The sequence below is a fragment of the Spea bombifrons genome, chromosome 5, assembly GCF_027358695.1.
Source record: "Spea bombifrons isolate aSpeBom1 chromosome 5, aSpeBom1.2.pri, whole genome shotgun sequence".
In the NCBI taxonomy this organism is placed as follows: domain Eukaryota; kingdom Metazoa; phylum Chordata; class Amphibia; order Anura; family Pelobatidae; genus Spea; species Spea bombifrons.
The window spans coordinates 77,910,647-77,932,789 of NC_071091.1; the positions used below are offsets into that span (position 1 = coordinate 77,910,647).

General features: G+C 37.6%; 1 protein-coding gene across 20 annotated transcripts in view; it reads left to right on the top strand.

Moving 5' to 3' along the window:
- Positions 1-22,143, top strand: part of EPB41L3 (erythrocyte membrane protein band 4.1 like 3) — a 103,093-nt gene that overhangs the window by 41,557 nt on the left and 39,393 nt on the right. For all 20 annotated transcript variants that reach the window (XM_053468079.1, XM_053468077.1, XM_053468082.1 and 17 more), the window contains exons 2-4: positions 6,154-6,349; positions 9,242-9,436; positions 22,035-22,139. In XM_053468079.1, coding sequence (XP_053324054.1) covers positions 6,164-6,349; positions 9,242-9,436; positions 22,035-22,139 — 486 coding nt within the window. In that variant the 5' untranslated portion in view covers positions 6,154-6,163. The remainder of the gene's footprint in view (positions 1-6,153; positions 6,350-9,241; positions 9,437-22,034; positions 22,140-22,143) is intronic.

The following is a 22,143-nucleotide window of genomic DNA, read 5'->3' on the forward strand; positions in this document are numbered from 1 at the left end:
AAAAGGATCCTGTTTGCAAGAGCTTACATATTGTCAACCTAGACAACATTATATACCGGCTTGCGTTGCTGGAGGACTTCTTTTTGTAGTCTGGTGTGCCAGAGGTGCCTTTAGCATTTAGCTGTGACGGTGCCTTTAGCTTTTAACTGTGATGCCAAATTGATGATTACTGTTGGAACCCATTCTAACTGCAGATTAGACCCTATTGCAGCTTCACAATAGACTCCATTAGACTTCATTGTACTCAAATGGAAAATTACACCATTGGGTCCTTGTTTTCTAGAGTTAATATTATCTTGACAACCTTACATCATCTTTTTTTATTTTAGGATTTCTTAGAGTTGGGTTTGTTGAGCTTTAAAGTCATGACAAAATAATTACGGTTATGAATGCTCTTCAATGGGGGGACCCTGAAGAACGATGTGGTTTGTAGAGTGTTGTTTCTATGATCTAACTTCTGTTGTAAACAGGCAGCATTTCTACAAATATTTACACAGTTCCAGGAGATGCCTATTTCTACTAATATTAAACTCTCATCTAATATATATATATATATATATATATATATATATATATATATATATACACTTTTTTCTGCTTTTCCAACACAGAATAACTGAATTGAATACATAATTGCTTTTTAAAATTAATTTTAATAATTCTATTTGTTTTCCCCTTTTTATGTTGATACGGTCTGGGTTTTGTGTTCTAGAATGTCTGTCACTGACACTGATTACTAAAATCCTATTATAAATAAACACAATTAATCCGGAGTAGTGAAGCGTGAGGGATGCTGTTTACACTTCCACCTTTTGTACCGAACAATGGGACAGAAGCAGGCTTTTGAGACTTCATTTGTTTTGTACATGTCACATCCCACTGTACTGACTAATGCGTTTTCCCATGCGCGAGGCTGTGAAGAGTGCTTATCTTTGCAGTATTTCATTCTGATACCAATTGCAGCATCCATTTTTGGAGCTGAATCACACTACAAAAACAACAGAACGGATTAATTCCAGAGATTGCTTGATGACTAAGTTCATCTAGAAAAGTCTCCACTTCTAGCCTTTTAAAAGTAATTTAAAAATGAATCCCTTTCATGAACGACACAAAAGTCAGATAGACGGGTGTTTTAATTTGCATTATTGGTGTTGCTAATTGGAATGGAAATGTTTCCACAAGAGCACAACAAGACAATTCATTAACACGTTAAGTATTACTTACATGACATTTTATTAATGGAGCACCAGTATTGGCAATTATCTCAATGATCTACTTAGAAACATTTAAAGTGTTTTATGTTAAAACCAACACATGGTCCATGCAGGAACGGGTTTTCATTAAACACATGATTTTATGATTGTTAATGTTTTTTGGAAAGCATGCATGACCTCCCGCAAAGCAAGGTTTTCCCGTTGCTCCAATATATAGTATGTTTTTTTGATGTTTGAGATTTGTTATTGTGACGGGATCACATTCCCAAAAACTCCCAATTTCATGGATCTCGGAAAACCTTTCATTATAATCTATGTGAAGTTCTCTGCAAAGCTCGGTGCTAAGTGCTTCATTATATGATAATTACATGAAAAAAGCCTAGCAGGATTGAGGCCTTCCAATGACTTCCACTCCACAAGCCTAGTGCTAGCATATAATTATATTGTATCTATAAAAACAAAACCTGATTGCTTCCAGAGCAACAGAATAACGCTACATTGAATTTGTCTCAACTGAAATCTTAATGTGTTCCTCTTCTTTAAGCGCTAAAAGTATATTTATTTACTAAATTCACCTCTTTCTGCTTGTTTTTTTTTCTTTTTACTTTCAATTTTTTTTTAAAATTGTGGTTGTGTTCTAAAAATCACTACTTTTTTCTGCTGCAGTGTTTGGGAGAATTACCAAGTATAAGCCTTTCTGCAGTAATAATATATAAATATAAATATAATAAATATATTTCTCTCCCTGGGAAAATGTTTCAGAGTGTTAATGATATATTAAAATTTTGCTTCAAACATTTTAATATCTTAAAATGCTCATCGGCAACTCTTAATTTTGGACATGTACTAAAGGCATAGGGTGTTTAGGGCACCATCAGGGGATTCAGAGCAGTGGGTTGATTTGGTCACTGATAAAATAGATTTTAGATTACAGATTTCCTTTAAAGCTTTTTTATCTAATCTAAGTTATCTAGCCCCCACGATGAGCTGAGTGAAGGGTCGCGATCCTACATTAAGGAGAAAGAAGTCTGGTAGCTTCTACTGACCGCCATATTGCTTGTGTGCTATGGCATGTTTGCAGTTTCCGACTCCTACCTTAGGTGTGATAACATAGAATCATTTTGCTTTATATTACTAAATTAATATGTGCCCTATAAATTAGTGTTATTTTAGTGAAGCCTGTGGATGTGGAACCCCGTACTGGTTTTTGGGATTCATCTTGTTTCACCTGGAGCCATATTTCCATCCCACCAACTCTTTGATTGATAATGTTCTTTGCTGAAATGAGTGTGTGGGTCATTATTATTTAGATTAACACAATAAAACTAATTGCAGTACAATGCGCTTAGAAGATGGATAAAATATTATACCGGTTGTCATAGAACCGAAAAGAGCGGAGCGTTTGTTAAACAGAACTTCATGTAATCTGCAAATGACTTGAATTATTATACCAGGTACATAAATTTGAGATTGCTTTCATCCGTTGCGCCCACCCTCTGTCAGAGTCCTTTCCATTCCGGCTTTCATCACCAGCATTAAAGTCTTGAAATATTTAAAGTCAGGCATCACTATTTGATCGTTGTTTGCTTATGCAGGCTTAATACGAGCAATAACTATAATGTATGCAGGAACTGCGTCAAGCGGACAGACTAGAGATATGATAACTATTCTGTCCTAGGAACAAATTATCTACTTTTCTTCCCGGTTTCAATTGTTACGTTCTAACAATCCTGATGTTTAGAGGCACTTACTCTGAGCTGCCATCTCACGAGAAGATCTGAAAGGTTTTAGGGTTCTTACAATGAAACTGTATAAGCAGAGTTTGAATGTTTAAAAATCTATTTGGCTACTGCTCAGCCTGTCCCTATTTTCGTTCCGTCGAGTACCGAGCAAAAACATTCATATCCAAGTGGAAAAGGACATGGTGCCTCTTCTTCTGATGTCCCTGTTATCTGGAAATTATTCCTAAGCAGAAGTATCAAAAGCTTGGAGACAGAATGGTAATATTGCTCTCGACAGAAAATATCTGTGCATTCTGGTTCTAGATTGAACGTCTTTTTTTAATGGGTGAATGTTTCCTGCCAGACAGCTTGACTTTGGCGTCCCACTGAAACCCTTAGTTATGGGTTTTGTAGCACTCGCGATTACCGCAAATAGCGCACTTTATGTGGAGCCAGAGTGTTTTACAGATAGTAATTTTGTGATGCCTTTTGGCAATCTAAAAATCAATATTGCGGTGATTTTCTCTACTTTTACCATTCTTGTGAGGAAATCGAGAGTTTGAAATGCATATACGCTCTTCAGTGTATCGCCCCACTCACTTTTTTTCTTTAAGTGACTTGATATTTTTAAAGGTTTATTATACTTCACCCCTCAAGGCTCCAATTAACAGAGGCAGTGATCCAGGATCACATAAATTGTGCCCCCCCCCCTGTATAGCCTCTACATAAAAGCAACCACACACCGCACTCATTCATTTTCATGGGCCATTTAAACAATGTTAAATTCTGTTCTATGTTGTGAAGAGAGGTTAGAGGATGAAGTGATAAGGTTGGAGCTGCAAGATAGTGATGGCTCCATGTTATGTACCAAACCATTTTATATTTGTCATCTCATATAGTGAGGAAATATCAGAACTTGGATTAAAAATGTATTTCAATGTTTGACGCTATCTATGGGGTCTGTTCACAAAAGGGAAAATTGGCAGGAGAGTTATTGTGTTGACTCCCTCACTTCACTATTCATTAGACAACACTGTTGGGTTCCTCCAACAATAAAGGCTTGGCCGGCCGGCCGGCCTTGTATAATGGCTAATTTACTGAGAGAGGAGACTTTGGGAAAAATCGGATTCAACTATGCATGAAACAGGGCCAACCAAGCTCTTCCTGTGGCGGAAGCTTGTTGGGGATAATCCTTCCTAATGTATAGTGGAAGTTAAGGAATTGAAACCACAAACTTCTCTACCAACTTTCTAAATGAACAGTTCTTACGTAAAATCCTTTTTCATAAAATGTTATTTCTGCTGAAGAACGTGCTGATACTCCAGAAGTCATTATATTATGCTCTGCTCATTATTTATCATTGGAGGTAAAGGAACGGTTATGAAATCCTGTAGAGGATCCTGGTGGGGATAGTCAACATACAAGCCATTCACTAGAGATTTAACTTCTTCAAAGTGTTATCGAGACTGATAATTTCATCGAAAGCCCTTTTGGGGATACTTCCAAGGTTTTATTTCTCTGGAAATATTCTTACATCTTTACATACCTTTGGGTGTGCTAGTTTTAAATGAGCCATTCCTCCAAAGATTGCTGCCTATGGGGCTAGGAAAATAAGATTGACCAAGCGACGTCGCTAATAATTCTCTGCTCCCTCTGAGAGGTATATAAACTCTTTTTAATGGTATAAGTAATAGTTTGTATCATATACTGCAAGATCAATAGTTTTCGTGACATAGCCTATGAAAGTGCTTTTGCAATGTAACATGCATTTAGCTGTCCTATACATAGACCTAGGCACTGGAGCAAGTTATTATCATGTAAACTTACAATGAAATCCATTCTAATAATAGGGTGTTGGAGGCATAATGCCTTAAGAATCCCAGAATGAATATTGGGATAACATATATGTGTAGTGATTTAAAAAAAACAAAAAACCTTTATCTGATCCACGCCTTAATCAGACCCAACGAATAAATTACCCAGTTCTGGCATTTTCTCTTTCCTTAATGTTTACTTGGACCATGGCATATTTCATTTTATAAAATGAAATATGCCATTTGTTTTTTATAAAATGTGTTTTATCTGGTAATTGCATTTGGAGAAATATTAGACAATGTCTCTTTCCATCTCTTATACCATTTATGCTTGGCTGAGAAGGTTATGTGCGTCACTGTGTATTTTTGTAGCTCATTTCAATTTAATAGCGACTGTAGAACAAAGATTATAACCAACACTTGCAGCTACGTGCCATGTGCAGTTCCTTAATTGCTAGGGTCACCAGATTTAAAGCAGTGTTTTACTCTGATGAATAGGAACTGGCATATGTGATTTTTTTTTTCTATATATATATTTATTTTAGTGTTGAATTAAGCAAAATCAGAATCAGCTGTGAGGCTCTTGTGGCCATAAAATTACCGCAGATGTGTTTTTTTTATACTTTTTAATAGTCTATCAGATTTTTTAAATTGCCACGTTTTTGTATGTGTGAGAATTCGTATGCTTGGTCATCATTCTGTAAGTTACATGTGTATGGGGGTGTTATATGCTTAAGGACTTTGATAACGTGTTTCAAACTATAAGGTTGTCTTTGTGAAGACTGCTGATTTGCTTTTCAAAGTTGCGAGACTGAAGTGTTTCTCAGTCAGGGGTCTATTCACCAAAGAGAGTTGTCAGGAGAGTTGAAGTTTTCATTCTCTCACTTCACATTATGAAGAGCCAACGCCAATGGCTTTCTAGAGGAAGAATGGCTGAAATTGCCCTGTACAATGCATCATTTAAAGGGTGAGGATGCTTTGGACAAATCTCTACATGGCCACCAAAGGTCTTCCTGCTACAGAACTTATTGGCGAGAAGCCTTCATATTATAGGAGCTGAAACACAACTTTCCTGCAAACACTATCAGCTATTCCTTTAGTGAATATATCCCACAACTGGTGTGTAGAATGGAAGATCTAACCTGGTGGCTCTTTCTCTAAGGGACGTTAATAGCATAGAGCTTTCAGTAGCAACAAAATGACAGAAGTATTTCACTTATATATTGATGGCAATAATTCAGCTTTTTCCAATGTGTGAAGATTTCTAATATGCTGTATAATCATAAATACATTGTTATTGAGGTTAGTGTAGATATCTTTCTGGGAAATTTACATCTGAAAATGTTGTGTTCATCAAAAGCCATGTCTGGTTTAATTAAGATTTGTATTTTCATTTGTGAACAGAAAATCAATCATGACTACAGAAACAGGTCCCGATTCTGAATCAAAGCAAGATCAGGAGAAAGATCAGCGCGACGGAGCTCAACAGCCTGAAGCTCCTGGAGCCCAACAAGGACAGCAAGCTGGTGAAGAACAGCAGAACGCAGCAGAACATTTCCCAGCTGCTGCAGCACACAGTACACCTCTAAAAAGCGAAAAGGCAAGTATCATAATAAACATTGTTTAAATGTCAACATTTGTATTCAATTTTTGCTCTCCTGCAAGGTCAAGCAAATGCCTACCAACAAACAGCCCTAGAACTGAAGCTACAAACTCGATTTCTTCGAGTATTTTTTCTTTAAAAATACTTCTGGTTTTGGGGTAGCAAAACTTTTCTTTTGTAATTTTCTGATCTTCTAGCACTTCTAGAAATAAGGTTATTGGGGCATATTTTCCTCTTTTCCTTTTTGTTATTTTTTTGGAAGAAAGAAAAGCTTGGGAAAATAGTGATAACCTTGAAAAGCTGTGATACGCAAGTAATAGGTGTGATCCCTGCTGGGATCATTGATTATGATGTCACAGATGTGCCCCAGGAGCTCTAAAACTAAAAAAAAATCCCTATACCATGGCAAAAAATAAGTGGAAATAATAAACTAAATAGCAATGACACACAGGGAAAATAACATAAATAAACTTAGTTATTTTTTACATAAAAAATGTGATAAAGGTGATGAGAGTTGAAACCCACAAAGGATGGTGAACCCAAGCAGCACAAATAATGTCATATACCTTGAAATGCATATTTTCAAATTTTTTTTTTTTTTGAATAAATAAATATGACCCTCCCACTGGATTCAGTTCCCAAACCAAATGGATTTACACTTTCTTTGTCACAGGCAATATATGGATCTCTTGACGAATTCCAGCTTTGACAGCTTTCTTTTACTAAAAATAGCAAGTTTGCTATTTCTGCAATGACATAGTGTCATTGTGGGATTTTTACTTGTGATGCCAGCTTGCAAATGAGCACTCCAACAGGCCTCCCGGGAGGGCAGTGTTACCAGAAGTAGTATTTTCAAAGACTAATATATAAGTTATGATTGTAAAGTGGAAAACAAAGAGAAGAAAAAAAAAAAGTAAAATAGTAATATTTTGTTATAGACATTCCAGTAAGCTGTAGATTACAATGTGCACCTCCCTTTAAGTACTATAGTCCAGAGAAGTATAATGTAGCTTTTCATTAGTACCCCAGCACTAGGAGATAGGAACCGTGCAATCCATCTTCTCTGCCCATTTTTCCTGAACCTTAATCAGTCCTTAGATCCAGGATGACTTTATACCTATCCTGTGCATGTTTAAATCCCCTCACTGTATAAGCCTCTACCACCTCTGCTGGAATACTGTTCTATTTATCTAGTACCGCCCCTTTCCAAGGTTACACGTGCCTCTGATGCTTTTCTTCTTGAAGTTGGATTAGGCAGTGAGCCTAGCAGTCTATACATGACATTGGCAAGAAAGTCTGAATCAAAGTAGGATGTTCACGTTGGTAGAACACAGGGGTTAAGAGACTTTGTATGGTATTCAGCTGTCTTATAAATACAGTTACATTCATGTATAAAAAACATTGATACTCCAAATATTTCATTATTTTTCTGTACTGTATAAATAAAAACAGATATTATTTTTAGAAAAGGTGTTGTTGCTAAGTGATGATGGCCCTGCAGACTGTGTCTTGCACCTAGCCTGAGCAAGCAACATTATGTTTTTGACAGAAAGTGCTAGCTGATTATCCTCCGTAGCTCGTTTGCTAACAATTATGAAATTAGTTCCTTGATCGAGTTAAAGGAGAGGTCCATGGGAAAAAAGATTTCCATTACAGCATAAAATATAGTAATGCAGGTTAGCATTGGCAAAAACCTGGTTTTGTCTAACTTTGTCACAATAAACTTCCTTTACCTGTTGACTGCCATTGTTGCAGTCGTGCAACTTTCCCTGCTCAAACACCACACTAAGCTGATACTTTATGGCAGAGCTAATGAAGTCCATCCGTTCATTTGTGTACTTTCATTAGGCAGAGTGTCTGACTGGGGGGATTAAAACCGAGCCATTCTATTATTTTCCACAAGGCAGTATAATGAGTCCAAGTGTTATGTCTAGTAGATTTGGATAACATAACAGAGCTGAAATGTATACAAATGGCTCATATGTAGCTGCCTGAATATATAAACTAAGAGCTGTTTTTTCAATTGTTTTAAAGAAAAAAAATAAAAAAAAACCAGCTTAATATTTTTTAAATCTTCTTTTCACGGTGAGTTCACTTAGCATTTCTACTTATTGTTTTATGCATTCAAATTATTTATTGTTTTAAATATTGGATATACTATTCAAAATTAGCTACAAAATGTTGACTAATTAAGAGTTTGAAAATGAATATTTATGTAGGTCTGTGCAGCAGCTAATTAAGCATTTTTGAAATAGAAGTTTTCGCTTCTGAAACAGAATAGAACACGGGTACCACGTGTTCCTTGCAAGGGTCCTCGAGCAGCACATTTCATACATTTTATACAGGTCCTTATACATTATAATTTGGAGAACTGAAAAGCACTGAAGTTTTCATCTTTAGTCTCCAGTGAATATTTTACTGGGAATGTTAAATTTTATTTGAAGAACCTTTTCGAAATTGTTACATGCTAACATTAAGGGATAGCAACGGCCGGTATTGATGTGATAAGAAAATAATTGAAATCAAAGTCAGCAAATTGCATGTCTTACTTCTAAATCTGAAAGTGTAAAAGTATAATGTATAAGTAGATTGGCATTGGGCAGAGAAAGACAAAATGGCTTCCCATGTGTTGCAACTCAATTATTTATCTTTGTTTCTAGAAAGATAAGAAGTAACTACTATATATATATATATATATATATATATATATATATATATATATATATATATATATATATATATTTAAATAAAAAACACAGTTGAGGTCTTTCATCTCAAAATATCACAGATCTTGTCAACACATGTTTTAAGGGTGATTCTTCAAAGGCTTCAATAACACACATGAGTATGTTCTAGACTCCTGAATGAAACCCTCTTTTCTCTTCCTAGAACGGTGACAAAGACTGGGATAAAGAGGCTGCAATAGCAAAACAGCTTGAATATCAGCAACTTGAAGACGACAAAGTCTCCCAAAAATCAGCTTCTAGTAAACTTTCCAAGTCTCCTCTGAAAGCTGTGAAAAGAGCTAAAATGCAGGCTAAAGTCACCCTCCTTGATGGGTCTGAATATACATGTGAGGTGGAGGTAAGAAAAAAGTCTATGTGGGCATTTTAGCATGACCTGGAAGTAACAGTAATTCAAGTTTCATGACATTTCCATGATTCATGTTTTGTTCATTCTGTGGTCCATTTACAAAAGGCCAATACATGCCTTGTGTAACTTCAAGGTGAAAATTCTATGGTTAAGCTAATGTGAGCTCATCAACTGAGATTGTGAGTTTATCGACACGTTTGCTCATAATTGGCAGTAGCAGATGAATGTTGGAGAAATGCACCACCATCAACGCAGTCTTCAGACCTTATTAGAAATCAGTGAAGATGTATAGGTTGGTTCCCTAAACCATGGGTGCATTGAGGCAAGTTTTCAAGTGGCCAACCATCCATGCAATTTGAAACCCAATGAACTTCTCCTACAAGAAGGGGCAAATCCCCCTTGCAATGTTTCCTGGGTGTCAACTCACATCTTTGACTATGCGGTATCTAGGGTAATAGTAAAGTTAAGTTGAAATGGTTGGTCAATAAACCCTTTAGTCTGACTTACATAACCAACACTTTACTGCCAATACCATTGCAAATCTATTGCGTTCTCAATACCAGATTGTATAAACTAAATCTTTAGTGTAGAACCACCCAGTACCGATCAATGATGGATGTTGCTCAACGCATTAACATTTTTTTAACTAAGCAGCCGATCATACCGTATTGGCTCGGATATAGGCCGCCCCCGTATATAGGCCGCACCCTAAAAGTTTGGTGCTTTTTTAAAGAAAAAGTTTTTTTTCTTTAAAAAAAGCACCAAAAAAAACATGCTGCCACTCTGTCCCCCCCCCCGAGATATGCTGCCACTGTCCTCCCTCCCCGAGATACGCTGCCGCTGTCCTCCCTCCCCGCGATACGCTGCCGCTGTCCTCCCTCCCCGCGATACGCTGCCGCTGTCCTCTCTCCCCGCGATACGCTGCCGCTGTCCTCCTCTGCCCCGCCCTCCTCTGCCCCGCCCTCCTCGACTTACCGGAGCAGACTCCCGGGTGTCTTGCGGGGCCGGCGAGGGACATCTACGCAATACGCGTATGCAACTTCCGGTACCGGTACCGGAAGTTGCATGCGCGTATTGCGTAGATGTCTCCCGCCGGCCCCGCAAGACACCCGGGAGTCTGCTCCGGTAAGTCGGGGGTGGGCAGAGGTAAAACGCTTAGATAACCTCCCGTGCCGGCACCCCCCCCCCCTGGGAAGTGCTGGCAGGGGAGGCTGTCTGAGCGTATCGGGGAGTAGGATGCAGGTCCCCTGCACCGCTGCGGGGGATCTGTATCTTAACCCCGCTGCCTGCCCAGCGCCCGGGACTGCATGTCCCGGGCGTCGGGCGCTAGACCCCGAATATAGGCCGCACCCCCACTTTAAAAACTTAAAGTGGGGGAAAAAAGTGCGGCCTATATTCGAGCCAATACGGTATTTACTTTTTGTAGAATAATGAATAAATTCATGGTGCCTCTCTGCTGCGCCATTAGTACAGGTTTCTTACACCCACTCACAGTAAACTTTAGAAAGTAAGAGAGTTCAGCCCAAATTACCAGTTTCTTTTTTGTGCCATGGGAACTTCTCTATAGTTAAATGACTCAATAGTCATCTAATGACTTCAGCGGCAGCTTCGTGTCTTCTAATGAACACGTGCACTTCTGTACCACAAATGATTGTATGTAATGTATGATTCAGTGTCTGACAGCTAGTGGTTTTGGAGCTCTTCGTAGACTATGATTCCTATTTTTAATTCAATAATACCTTAGAACCATAGCCTTTGCTGTAGAAGTTTGATCTCTGAAAGTATAGCTTATGTGATTTCTTAGAAATATCATATTTGTGTCATTCCTGAAGTTTACAATAACACAGAAAAACATAGGTATCAGTGGAAAAGACTGATAATACTTTTGAAAATTATATTTAGCTATTTATATTCTTAAATAGGTATTGTCCTTCATTTGCCCGCAGTGTATAGTCATGCTTTTAAAAGGTTAGAATAGGGATTGCTATCTGTGGATGACATTACTTATCCTGAGTTTGCTGTTGAGTAAATTTAAAATAGCAATCCAAATTTTATGATGTTGGGTATTAACTTAAGTGTTCCTGACCGCTGAGCTTTCCTTAGGGTGTTGGGAGCAGAGTTCCTGCTAAGTTTTAAGGAAAAGTTTAACCACTCACCTTTTGGGAGGATTTGGAACAGTTCTGCAAATAGAGGATTTGTATTGATCCAGGCCACCCTGAGTGTCGGCTATTTCTCTCATACAATTAGTATTTCATGTTAGGTAGGCTGCATATTAAATTATATAGCAACTATCTGATTATAATGATCAGTATAGAAGTCTGTGGCTATTCTTTGGAGGCCAGCTGTCAGGTGAAGCTAGAACCTAAAAGCAATTCATGTCAAACACCCTGTGATGGCTGCAACTGTTAAATAACAATACCAGACAGCCTGCTTCATGCACTGGTGCTGGCAGGGATTTAATATTCAGTGATTGGTCACCAATCTCTTCTTCTCTTTGTCTCTTTTTTTCCAAAAAACCCTCCAGATTTAAATCTGTGGGATGTGTGGCGCATTGGGTGCATTTTCCAAAAATTCATTTCACTGTTGTGGCTGGCACTGAAAGGGTTAAGTGGCACGGCTCATACCATCCCTACATTTGTCTAATATGAGATTATAGTGTAGCGAGACTGCAACAATTAGTCAATACGTGGTTACATATACATATACATGTACTAGAACTCCAGGCTACATCAGTACAGCTGGAAGCCATTGGTAGACGGCAAGAAGTGACTGTAGCAGGAGGTTTAATGGATTGTTATTGACTACAGAGGACAGGGTCATGCAGCAAGTTATGATGAAGTGGATGACTGGAACCTTCCAGATGCCTGCAGCTCCTGGCCACATTAACACAATAGATCAAACCTAACCACTGCACAAGGAGGACTCAAGACAACGGTACAGAAGCTCATCTCCTTTGGAACACCAATAGAATGAAGAGATACAGTAACACATATGGGAATGGTATTGCACATTGATGAAAAAACACTACTTATTTTAGTAATAATTTTTTAGCCTAAACCTTGATTTTATTTAGGTTAACCTTTTAGTGATATGGAATCGGCAAGGGAGAGGGTAGGATTGCCATACTTCTAGGACATTGCTCACCACTACCTATGAAGTGCTTTCCTGCAAGTAGTAGTCAGCAACATGTACTTCTTAAACAAGTACCTGGAAAGTAGCTAAGATGTCGAGGGTTAGACGCGGTTTATGGAAGAAGACGAAGAGTTTTAAGGGAGTGAAATTAAGTGACTATTAAAGGGACACTCCAGCCTTCATACGCACTTTAATTCTATGTGGCCCCACTAAATTTTCATGGTGTCTTATTTTGAAATGCGTGGGAGATTTTTCATGCATTTGCCCTTTCCCCCATGCCCCAACCATTTTGCATGCAGGAACACTCCTCAAATGCCCTAGTGGATTGGTCTGTTCAGAGACAATCTGTGGGGAGAATCCTTGGTCCAAGGATGAGATGGCAGGAGTAATATGGAGAGATGGAAGTTCGGTGGAATTAAATTATATAGATGATTAACCCTTCCAGTGTCACTTATGGGATATATGTTTGGCACTACATACATAAGTGGACTACAATGTTATAGTATAATGGGCTGCCGGTCAGCTGCTTATTTGATGGGCTGCCTTTGCTTACCTTACCCATTGAAATGCTTGCATGTCTATCTCTGTGTCCTGTAAACATTGTGGACAATGGTCCAGTGGTTATTACATCCGTTTTAACTATACATGTACATTATGTTGCATATAATATGTCTCTTGTACACATAACAATGCTTTATTGCAATAGTATAACAAAAAAAAACAACTATTTTCTGCTCTACACATCAGTTTTCTTCTCTTAGAGGCTCTATCACTTTAACTCCCTTTCTGTAGATCAATGCGAACCAGCAAATATTAAAATCAATTTTTATGTAAAACATTTTTCCAAATGTAATGTGGAACATCACCGTTAAGTCTGTGGAATATTGTTTGCTAACATTATTTATTCATATAAAAGTACCTAACTGAAATACTAATGGCACATTGCATGCCCAATATCCAGAAATGGATGAGCGTTTGAAAACATTTGCGGTCAGATAAAAGAAATGTAATGTTCTATGTGCATAGATTTATTACGAATTATGTAGGTTCGTGTCTTGCCTTTGTTCTTTTGTATATTGTTTATATGCTACCTGCTGGATTCTAATAGAATCCATTTTTGAAAGGATTGTCTTTTTTACATTTTGTAAACTTCATTGGTATTGCTGTTGGGACATTATTAACCACACAGTCGTTTAATCAACGTGATTGATTGTAGTTTTTTTACGCCACTGCATATGATTGATATGTTATAATACCAGCATACAGATCCAGGGGCTTACCTGACACCCATGCGATGTGTGTTTAGCTTTGTATGTCTTCACACATATGAGTTTTGTCTACTTGTAGCCCATAATTTCTATTATGTTACTGTATGATCATTTTTTTTCCCTTGCCAGTAAGTGGCAGGAAAACATCCCAATTAAAATAAATTTGAGCCATTTCTGCACATGCGCAGAGGGGGTCTCATTAAATCCCACCCAAACACATCTGAAAGCCAAGGAGCTGGGGAGGGGGGTGCATTTGGACAACATAATCTCCCCATGCATTTGCAAAGGGAACCACACAAAAATTGGATTACACAGCATTAAAGTGCATATGATGGCTGGAGACGGCTTTGTTAGTGGCAAATATGTTCTCCATAGTTTTTTTTTTTACATAATTAAAAACTTTTCTTTTGTGTTTTTTTTTTTTTTTTGTATTCTACCCCCGTCCCTCAAATGCACACACTACAAACCAATAACTATTACTAGGCGAACACAACCATTATCATATGTACAGGGACTCGGCATGCCAAGCTTGTTGACAGTGGTTGCCTGGTAACCGCACATTATCAAGAGATGCCGGTGCAGTAACCTCTTGAATGTGGAATCTGCGACACCACACACGTGTAAGACAGCTTTTAAAGGGTAGAGGAAAAATAGATTCTCATCATATATAAAAGGCTGGTATAATCAACTATCCTCTCCCTAACATCACAGGCCTGTGCTGGCATTTTAAAACAAACAAAAACCACTCAAGTTACAGTCACAGTTGGTCAATGGTGCCATTCTTTGTATTCTAAGTACTGTTGCCCAAACCGTTTGTAGAAATGAAGCTATGTTGCATCATTCAGATTTTTTTTTTTTTTAGGGAACCTTTGTCATATGACACAAAAGGCACTGGGCGTTGCCATAGTAACTGAAAGACAGCTTCTGTGTTTCTATGTGATTAGTGGAAAGAATACATGGCAGAATGTGCTATAGAGAACGACACAGACGTTTTGCCTTGTGGGGCACCAGGCAAAGGTTCACAAAATAACATCGGCTATACAGTGTACACGCAGTCAAACTTCTCCTATCATAGCGAACCCACCAAAACTCGACCTTTCCCGACATATTTAATTCATGTGAACCGAGTAATACGTCATAGAAGTTACCGGATTCAACATTTCTGTTAAGAATTCTAAATCAATAACAAGCTCATTGTTTTAAAAGACTTGTAAGAAAATGTGATTTGTAAACCAATGTAGAAATATATAGCATTTTAGTTTCAACTATGGATATACTATAAACGCATATTTCATGAAAGCACTTTGATCTCTGACCGTTTTTCATAAATAATCCCCTATGCACGTTGAAACGCTGTGCCGAATATCCAGATAAAAGTGCTATATTTAGCCGTTTCGTAATTGCTGTATTATGTTTGCCGCGCAGTGAAATCCCCGCCACCAAATGTTGGAGACATTACGTAACTGACATTCCCTCTATTGGAAACCGCATTAATGCTTTTTGATCACACAATCCCGTAAAAAAAAAAAAAAAAAGCCAGCGCTAATCTACAAAATAAATAAATAACAGTGGGTTTGTTAAACCCTTTTAAGAAGATTGTTGACCTAGTGCTGCCTTTGGACGCAAATCAAATCACTGTTTGATGCTGGCTGTCATTGTGAGCTAGAATTGGAATAAAAACTGTTCTGCTCCTGCCACCGCGTCGCAGGTAAACACTCACGCGTGTTTTGAAAGAAATCGGATTTGTTCGCGACCGATTAAAATCCATTTTCTGTTTATCGTTTAACTCTTTGTGTTCCAGAGTTGTGGCAATGCAAAGCAGGCACCCTCATATACCCTGTCGGTATACAAATGCCTTATTAAACTGCCTTCTGTTGTTGCTGCGCAGGTGGAGGTATAGCCCAGACCATTTTATGCAAAGAAAATGCAAATATCACTTAAATTAGTCAGTGTAAAGGAGCAGGCCATATTTATCTAATATTGAGCAAATATACACTGACACTATCTGATTAAGCATTTGCGTTTGGATTCTTTTATGTAGGAATACGAGTCATAGGTTAATTTTTGGCATCATCAAGTCACATAGGCGTTATTCTTTATAGCAAGGAATCATATCATTCCATCTTTCTCTGTGTGTGTATATGTATATATATATATATATATATATATATATATATATATATATATATATATATATATATATATATATATATGTTCATACATGGACTGTTCTGGTCATCACATCTGGACACGATATTGTAATATAACAAATAATTTGGACTTCTTTAGCTATCGTTTTCATTAATTGCTTATTCTCAACACACCATATTGTGAAGTGACAGCACATTACACTATATATATATATAGCTTGAAGTGTTACTTCAAATGTACTGTGCATCAAACCGTACGGATAAAATGGAATTTCAGGACTGCCGTAGAGTCTCAGTAGTTGTGACCTGAGGTTAAGCGCTGTGTGTGTGATATCATACTGTATACCAGTGCTGCATGCTGGGTACATGTTCCACTTCCCTTGCAACGATGACATATCTTAAAGAGACATTTCTTAGATGTCTTCAGGTGACCCACTTTAACCATTATAAAGTATTGTGTTGGGAATCAAGAAGAAAACACCTTCTGTTTCCGTGTGATAGACTGGGAATCAAAGTATCCCTATTGTCACATTAGTGTCGAGCATGTTCTTTGCCCACTTGGTACATATGATTGCCTTACAATGAAAGAAGTCCGTTTGATAAGAACCATGCCTTATGCCTATTAAACTCACAGAATCAAATTCCAGTATTTTTAAGTTTGATAACCACTTAATTAGTGATTATAATGTGTTCCGCTTTTATTCACACCCTTTAAAATGGCTCAAAAACATGGACAAACGGGTATTTGCGTGCATAGAGAGAGAATGAGTACCACTTGAATGGAAACTTTACAATTTCACTACAAGTGCAGTAGAGTAGTCAACTGAATTGATGACATAACAGCTGCAGGATGCGGCCATCTTGGAATTTTTACCCAGATAGCTGGATTCTGGGAATGCAATAAACTTTTTTAAATATATAAACAAGAAGCTGCTTTTGTAGTGACCGAGAGAGACAAAGGGTGAGAAAAGTTAAAGGCTGGCGGGCATTTGTTTGCCACTGCAAATGATTTTATTTTAATTATTATTATGATTTTTGATAACTTCTCTTTAAACTGCTTGATGCAGGTGGTAAATTTTAGTTCCCATGGGAACACCTAGATATTTATGTGGGCTGGTAATTAATATTCACTTCTTATGTGCTTCCCATACGTGTGTAATCTGGTTTGAAAAAAATAATGAATATTGAGACAGCCTTGCTTCTGGAGCCTTACTTCGGTGAGATCTATTGTTTTCTTGACAGAGAAGTTTTTCGCATAAACGTTGGGTAAAGATCTCACAGGTTCTGCCTTTTCTAATCATTTTTTATGTTTTTTAGCTATTTATTGAGTTGGGTTGAGGGAAGACAGTCTTATATTGGTTGCAGCATCTGGCTTTACTATTATTAGTTGTTATTTTTTTATTATTGTCCCTTCTCATGCTCTTTTCATGTGAATTACATTGGTGAAAGACCACAAGGAAATGTTATGTTTATTAGGAGCATTTTTTATCTGGAGGAATTGTCATATAAGGTGTCTTCCTAGCTGGTCCCATTTGTCTTCATGTCCTACTATAATTAACTCAGAGGTTGAGTAACCTCATCGACTCCCTATTTACTGTGGCGGCTGGTGTCACAGGTGATAAGCATTCAACAGAATCACAATGCCCAGCCCTGAATTGCCAAAGTCGTCTTCCACAATTGAACTACCGCTACATAAACATATAACCATTCAGTTCAGAGGGCAAGGAAACAAAATGGGGAGAAGAAAGAGTCTATAAAACTAATTCCAGCCTTATGATTATAGTTACTTGAAATTTTTAGCTATACACATGATGAGTCCTACAACAGTCGCATTACATGCCTAGTTTTTCCTTCCCTGTTATTCCGTCCTTCCAAATATTCACTTTTTAAGTCTCCCATTCATTCTTTTAGGCTAACACGGCTTTCCACAGCGTTGGAGAAATGAATTTAGTAGAATGGATGAATAGGAACCCACGGGAAATCAAACACTTTTTTGTTTTCAGTACTGGAAATTTGAATTGATACCATGCTTCAGAATGTCATTTATTCTTACATTTTTTTTCTTCTAAACCAGTGATTGGATTTCCCTTGGACAATATTCTCGTTGTAGCTCTCAATTCTTCCTCTAAGCAATTGAATCAGGTGTAATATTCACTTTACTAGCCCATACTTTCCCCCAGCTACAATGTACTTAACCTATTCCATGCCAGGTAATAGACATCACTTTGGCTTCTCATTGTGTAGCTTGCCCCGGGTATATTGTTGCAACGAAAAGATCCCTTCTAGGCACACTTTGTTTAAAGAGCCACAAATGCCAACCTATAAGCGCCATCGTGCTCAGAAGAGAGAGTTCCTATCTTTTTACGCATTATTATATTTTATATAAATCATTACATTTTGAAATAATGGTCACTGACGGCTCAGCATTCATTCTTCCTACTTCCATCAGATGCTTCACCTTTACACATACGAGGCATTCATGTATAACGGGAGTTTTGCACGCACATTCGAACCACAAAGTAAGAGGATGAGCTGCCAATTGGCAGACTTTATTCTTGAAATCAGAGGAATCGTGCTGAATTCCCTCTATGTCAAATGTTCTGCGCTATTGAAGCTTTCAATGTATCATTTTAAATGTTTAAATATTTTTTTTTATATACTTGGTGAATAAGTAGCTATATCTCAAAAGCAGTTTCTGAAATGGAAAGCAAAATGTCAGTAGGTTAGTAATCTATTCTTTCAGATTATGAATAGCTGGTGATCAGCATGCATGGCGGCAGGAGACGGATCAATAAGAGCTGATGATAATTAAGCAATATTATAAAAAATGCATTCTTAATAAGGACCTTCTACAGCTGAAACTGCTGGAAATGCAACATTTTGTTGTTTTTAAAGCTTGTCTGCCATGGAAAAAGATAGCTAACAAATATATTCAGTATACTTCATGCATTTTGAAGGATCGGACGTAGAGACCCTTTCCTGCAAGAAGGACTGACCTTGCCCTGCATAATGTATAGTTCATGATTACTTAAAGGTTTTATCACCCATGGACCTATCCATTATACAAGGCATATTAATCTGTAAACATTACACAAGTTTATTTAGTGTGGAACTATAAAATGTAGGATTTAAGGAAATTTACTGAGCTGGTTTGATATCTGCAATTAGTATACAAGTTAACAATAATATACACAGTGCACACAAAGCGATATTTGCAACCTTCCAAAATATGTGTAACATTACTTCTTTCATAATTGACCTAAATTAGAAGCCCTGTGTTTTATTGATGCCAATTTACTATAGGCTATGTTACTGTATATTTCATGGCACCAATATGCACAGTGTCCACAAACAACATCAAAGTGTTCTATATCACTATTGTGTCTTCATTATTAAAGGCCGCCATATAAATCTTGGTTACTTGTTTTTCTTGATACCGTATGTGAATGTAAGTATTTCGTATAAAGCAATTGATTTTAAAGTGTCATATTTATTTATTTTTTAAATGGAAAAAACAAACAAGTGAACATTTTAATTAAGTAAAGAACCCTGCTTGTATATGTTCTTCTGTGTTCTTCATTGATACCAGAAAGGACATATTTAGGCCATATGGAAAAGCCCGTGTTCTTTCTACGCAAGGGATAGCACTTACGCCAGTTTGCTTGTTCATACCGTGTCCTTTGGTGTTGCATAAAGGCAGGAAGGTCAAGTTAATATATGCTATTCCAGGGGTGTCCAACCTGCGGCCCTCCAGCTGCTGCAGGACTACATCTCCCATCCTCCTCAGCCAGCCCCTTAGCTGAAAGAGCATTATGGGAGATGTAGTCCTGCAGCAGCTGGAGGGCCCTGGTTGGACACCCCTGAGCTAGTCCATCCCCGCACAATTTATGTAAATATAATGCTTTATATTTTGCTGGGTACCTGTTTCTTTAAGTCTATCGGGATTTCATGTCAGAGACCCCGGTACACGTCTCCGTGTTAATCAACGTCACGCCGTACATCTGCCACTCAGAATATTATTCCGCGCGGCTTGTCCTGTGCTGCGTGGTATCTGACAGCAATAGCATTATGCCTTGTAAAATGTATCTGACTGAAGACTCAGAAATGACCTTTATCATTGGAGTCATGGGAAATTAAATAAAATCAACAGCCTGCAAAAAAAAAAAAAAAATCTATATTCAGCACAAGATACAAGGGAGATACAATGGATAGATAGATGGATAGATTGATAGATAGATAGATTGTAAGCATGTTTGATCCGGGCCCTCCTCACCTGTTGTCTCTGTACGTCTAATTACTATGTTATATACTACTTATGTCCTGTCTGCCCGTTTTACAGCGCTACGGAATATGATGGTGCTATATAAAACAATAATAGATAAATATGAATAATGTGGTTAGAGAAAAAATAAATAAATAAAAAAAAATCTATACATATATATGTATATATACTATACCTTTCAATCGAAATCATGTACTTGATGTAACAGGTGGTGTTCCCTGCTATGCCGTATTCTAACGTTGTACATCTGTCGCTATTTTGCTTGTCGTTTTTTTGAGGGGTCTGAGTTGTAAGTTTTCTGTTAATATATTAACATCATGTTTTGGCATTCTGCTTAGGTTTTCGTTTGCAGGATAGGTATTGGAACAAAGATATTTAAAGCAACATTCACGTATAGTAATACTATACGTTAATAATTTTGTATGTTCTCTTAATTTGGGGCAGTGAAGTTTATATATATATAGATATATATATATATATATATATATATCTATATCTATATATATATATATAATCTCCGTAGTGTTATGGGGTGGTGGAGCAAATTTTTTTCCAGGAGTGCCATTGCAGTAATGCTGACAAGGGAGTTCAGTCTGTTAACACTGGATATGCTTTTATATTCTAAAGTTTGTTTTTGACATCTTTGTATGGATGTAATAGCACATACATAGGCATTTAAAAACACACTAGTTTTGTTGTCTGATAATACTATGACAGGGGTGTCCAACCTGTGGCCCTCCAGCTGCTGCAGGACTACATCTCCCATACTCCTCAGCCAGCCCCTTAGCTGAAAGAGCATTATGGGAGATGTAGTCCTGCAGCAGCTGGAGGGCCGCAGGTTGGACAGCCCTGTACTATAACATAAGTAAAAAAAAAAAAAAAAAATGGTGGACAATGGAGGCTGGTCCAGTCGAATGATACCTGCACGTATGTTAACACCGTATTTAAAGATGATAGTTCTCTGGTTCTCTACCATTACTACTAGCTGCTGGAATGTATAGCCGTACGATTACCCGACACTATGTGAACATACGGCATTGACATTTTTACATATTTCCTTTATTATAGCTCTTCTTGAATCGCAGCCTGAAATGCCTTAAAGCCGATGTCTCCTCTTCCGCTTTATGCCAAGGTTCATTTTCATTGCAGATGAGTGCAGCACATTAATGGTTTGACTCTCTATGTGCTTATCTAGTTGCTAAATAAATGAATTGAAATCTGCATAATAATGTAACAAAATGTATTCTGCGTCGGGTCCAGTGATGCCACCTACAGCTCTGTTATCGCTAACAATAGTAATTACCTGGCTCAGGAGCAGCGATTCATTTAATCCACTGGAATAGCTCTCATTCTAAAATTGCAAAAAATATTGGCTACTTGTTCCTCATAATACTGCATTGGGATGTACAGATTGTTTAAGCAAATATATCTTATAAAGCAGTTGGTTTTAAAGAATTATTTAAAAAAAAAATAAGGAACTTTTCCACAGGTAGGCATCAAGGCAGACTATGAATGGAGTGCCTTTCTCCGGCATGTTATCTTGTAAAAGAAACCAAGTTGTGGCTTCCCTCAACAGATTAGGGCCCTAGGCAGTCGCCTAGATCACCTATATGGAAATGCCAGAGCTGTGTAGACATAGAAATGTCCCGATTTCTGGATTATGGCTGGATGAAATAAGCGTAGAAATCCTTATGATTTTTCTTATTTTGTTTGTGTTAAACATATGGTGAATAAAATGACACTTTTCTGTTTTTCAGAAACGTGCAAGAGGCCAGATTCTCTTGGACAGAGTGTGTGAACATTTAAACCTTTTGGAAAAAGACTACTTCGGACTAACCTACAAAGACTCTGAGAGTCAAAAGGTAA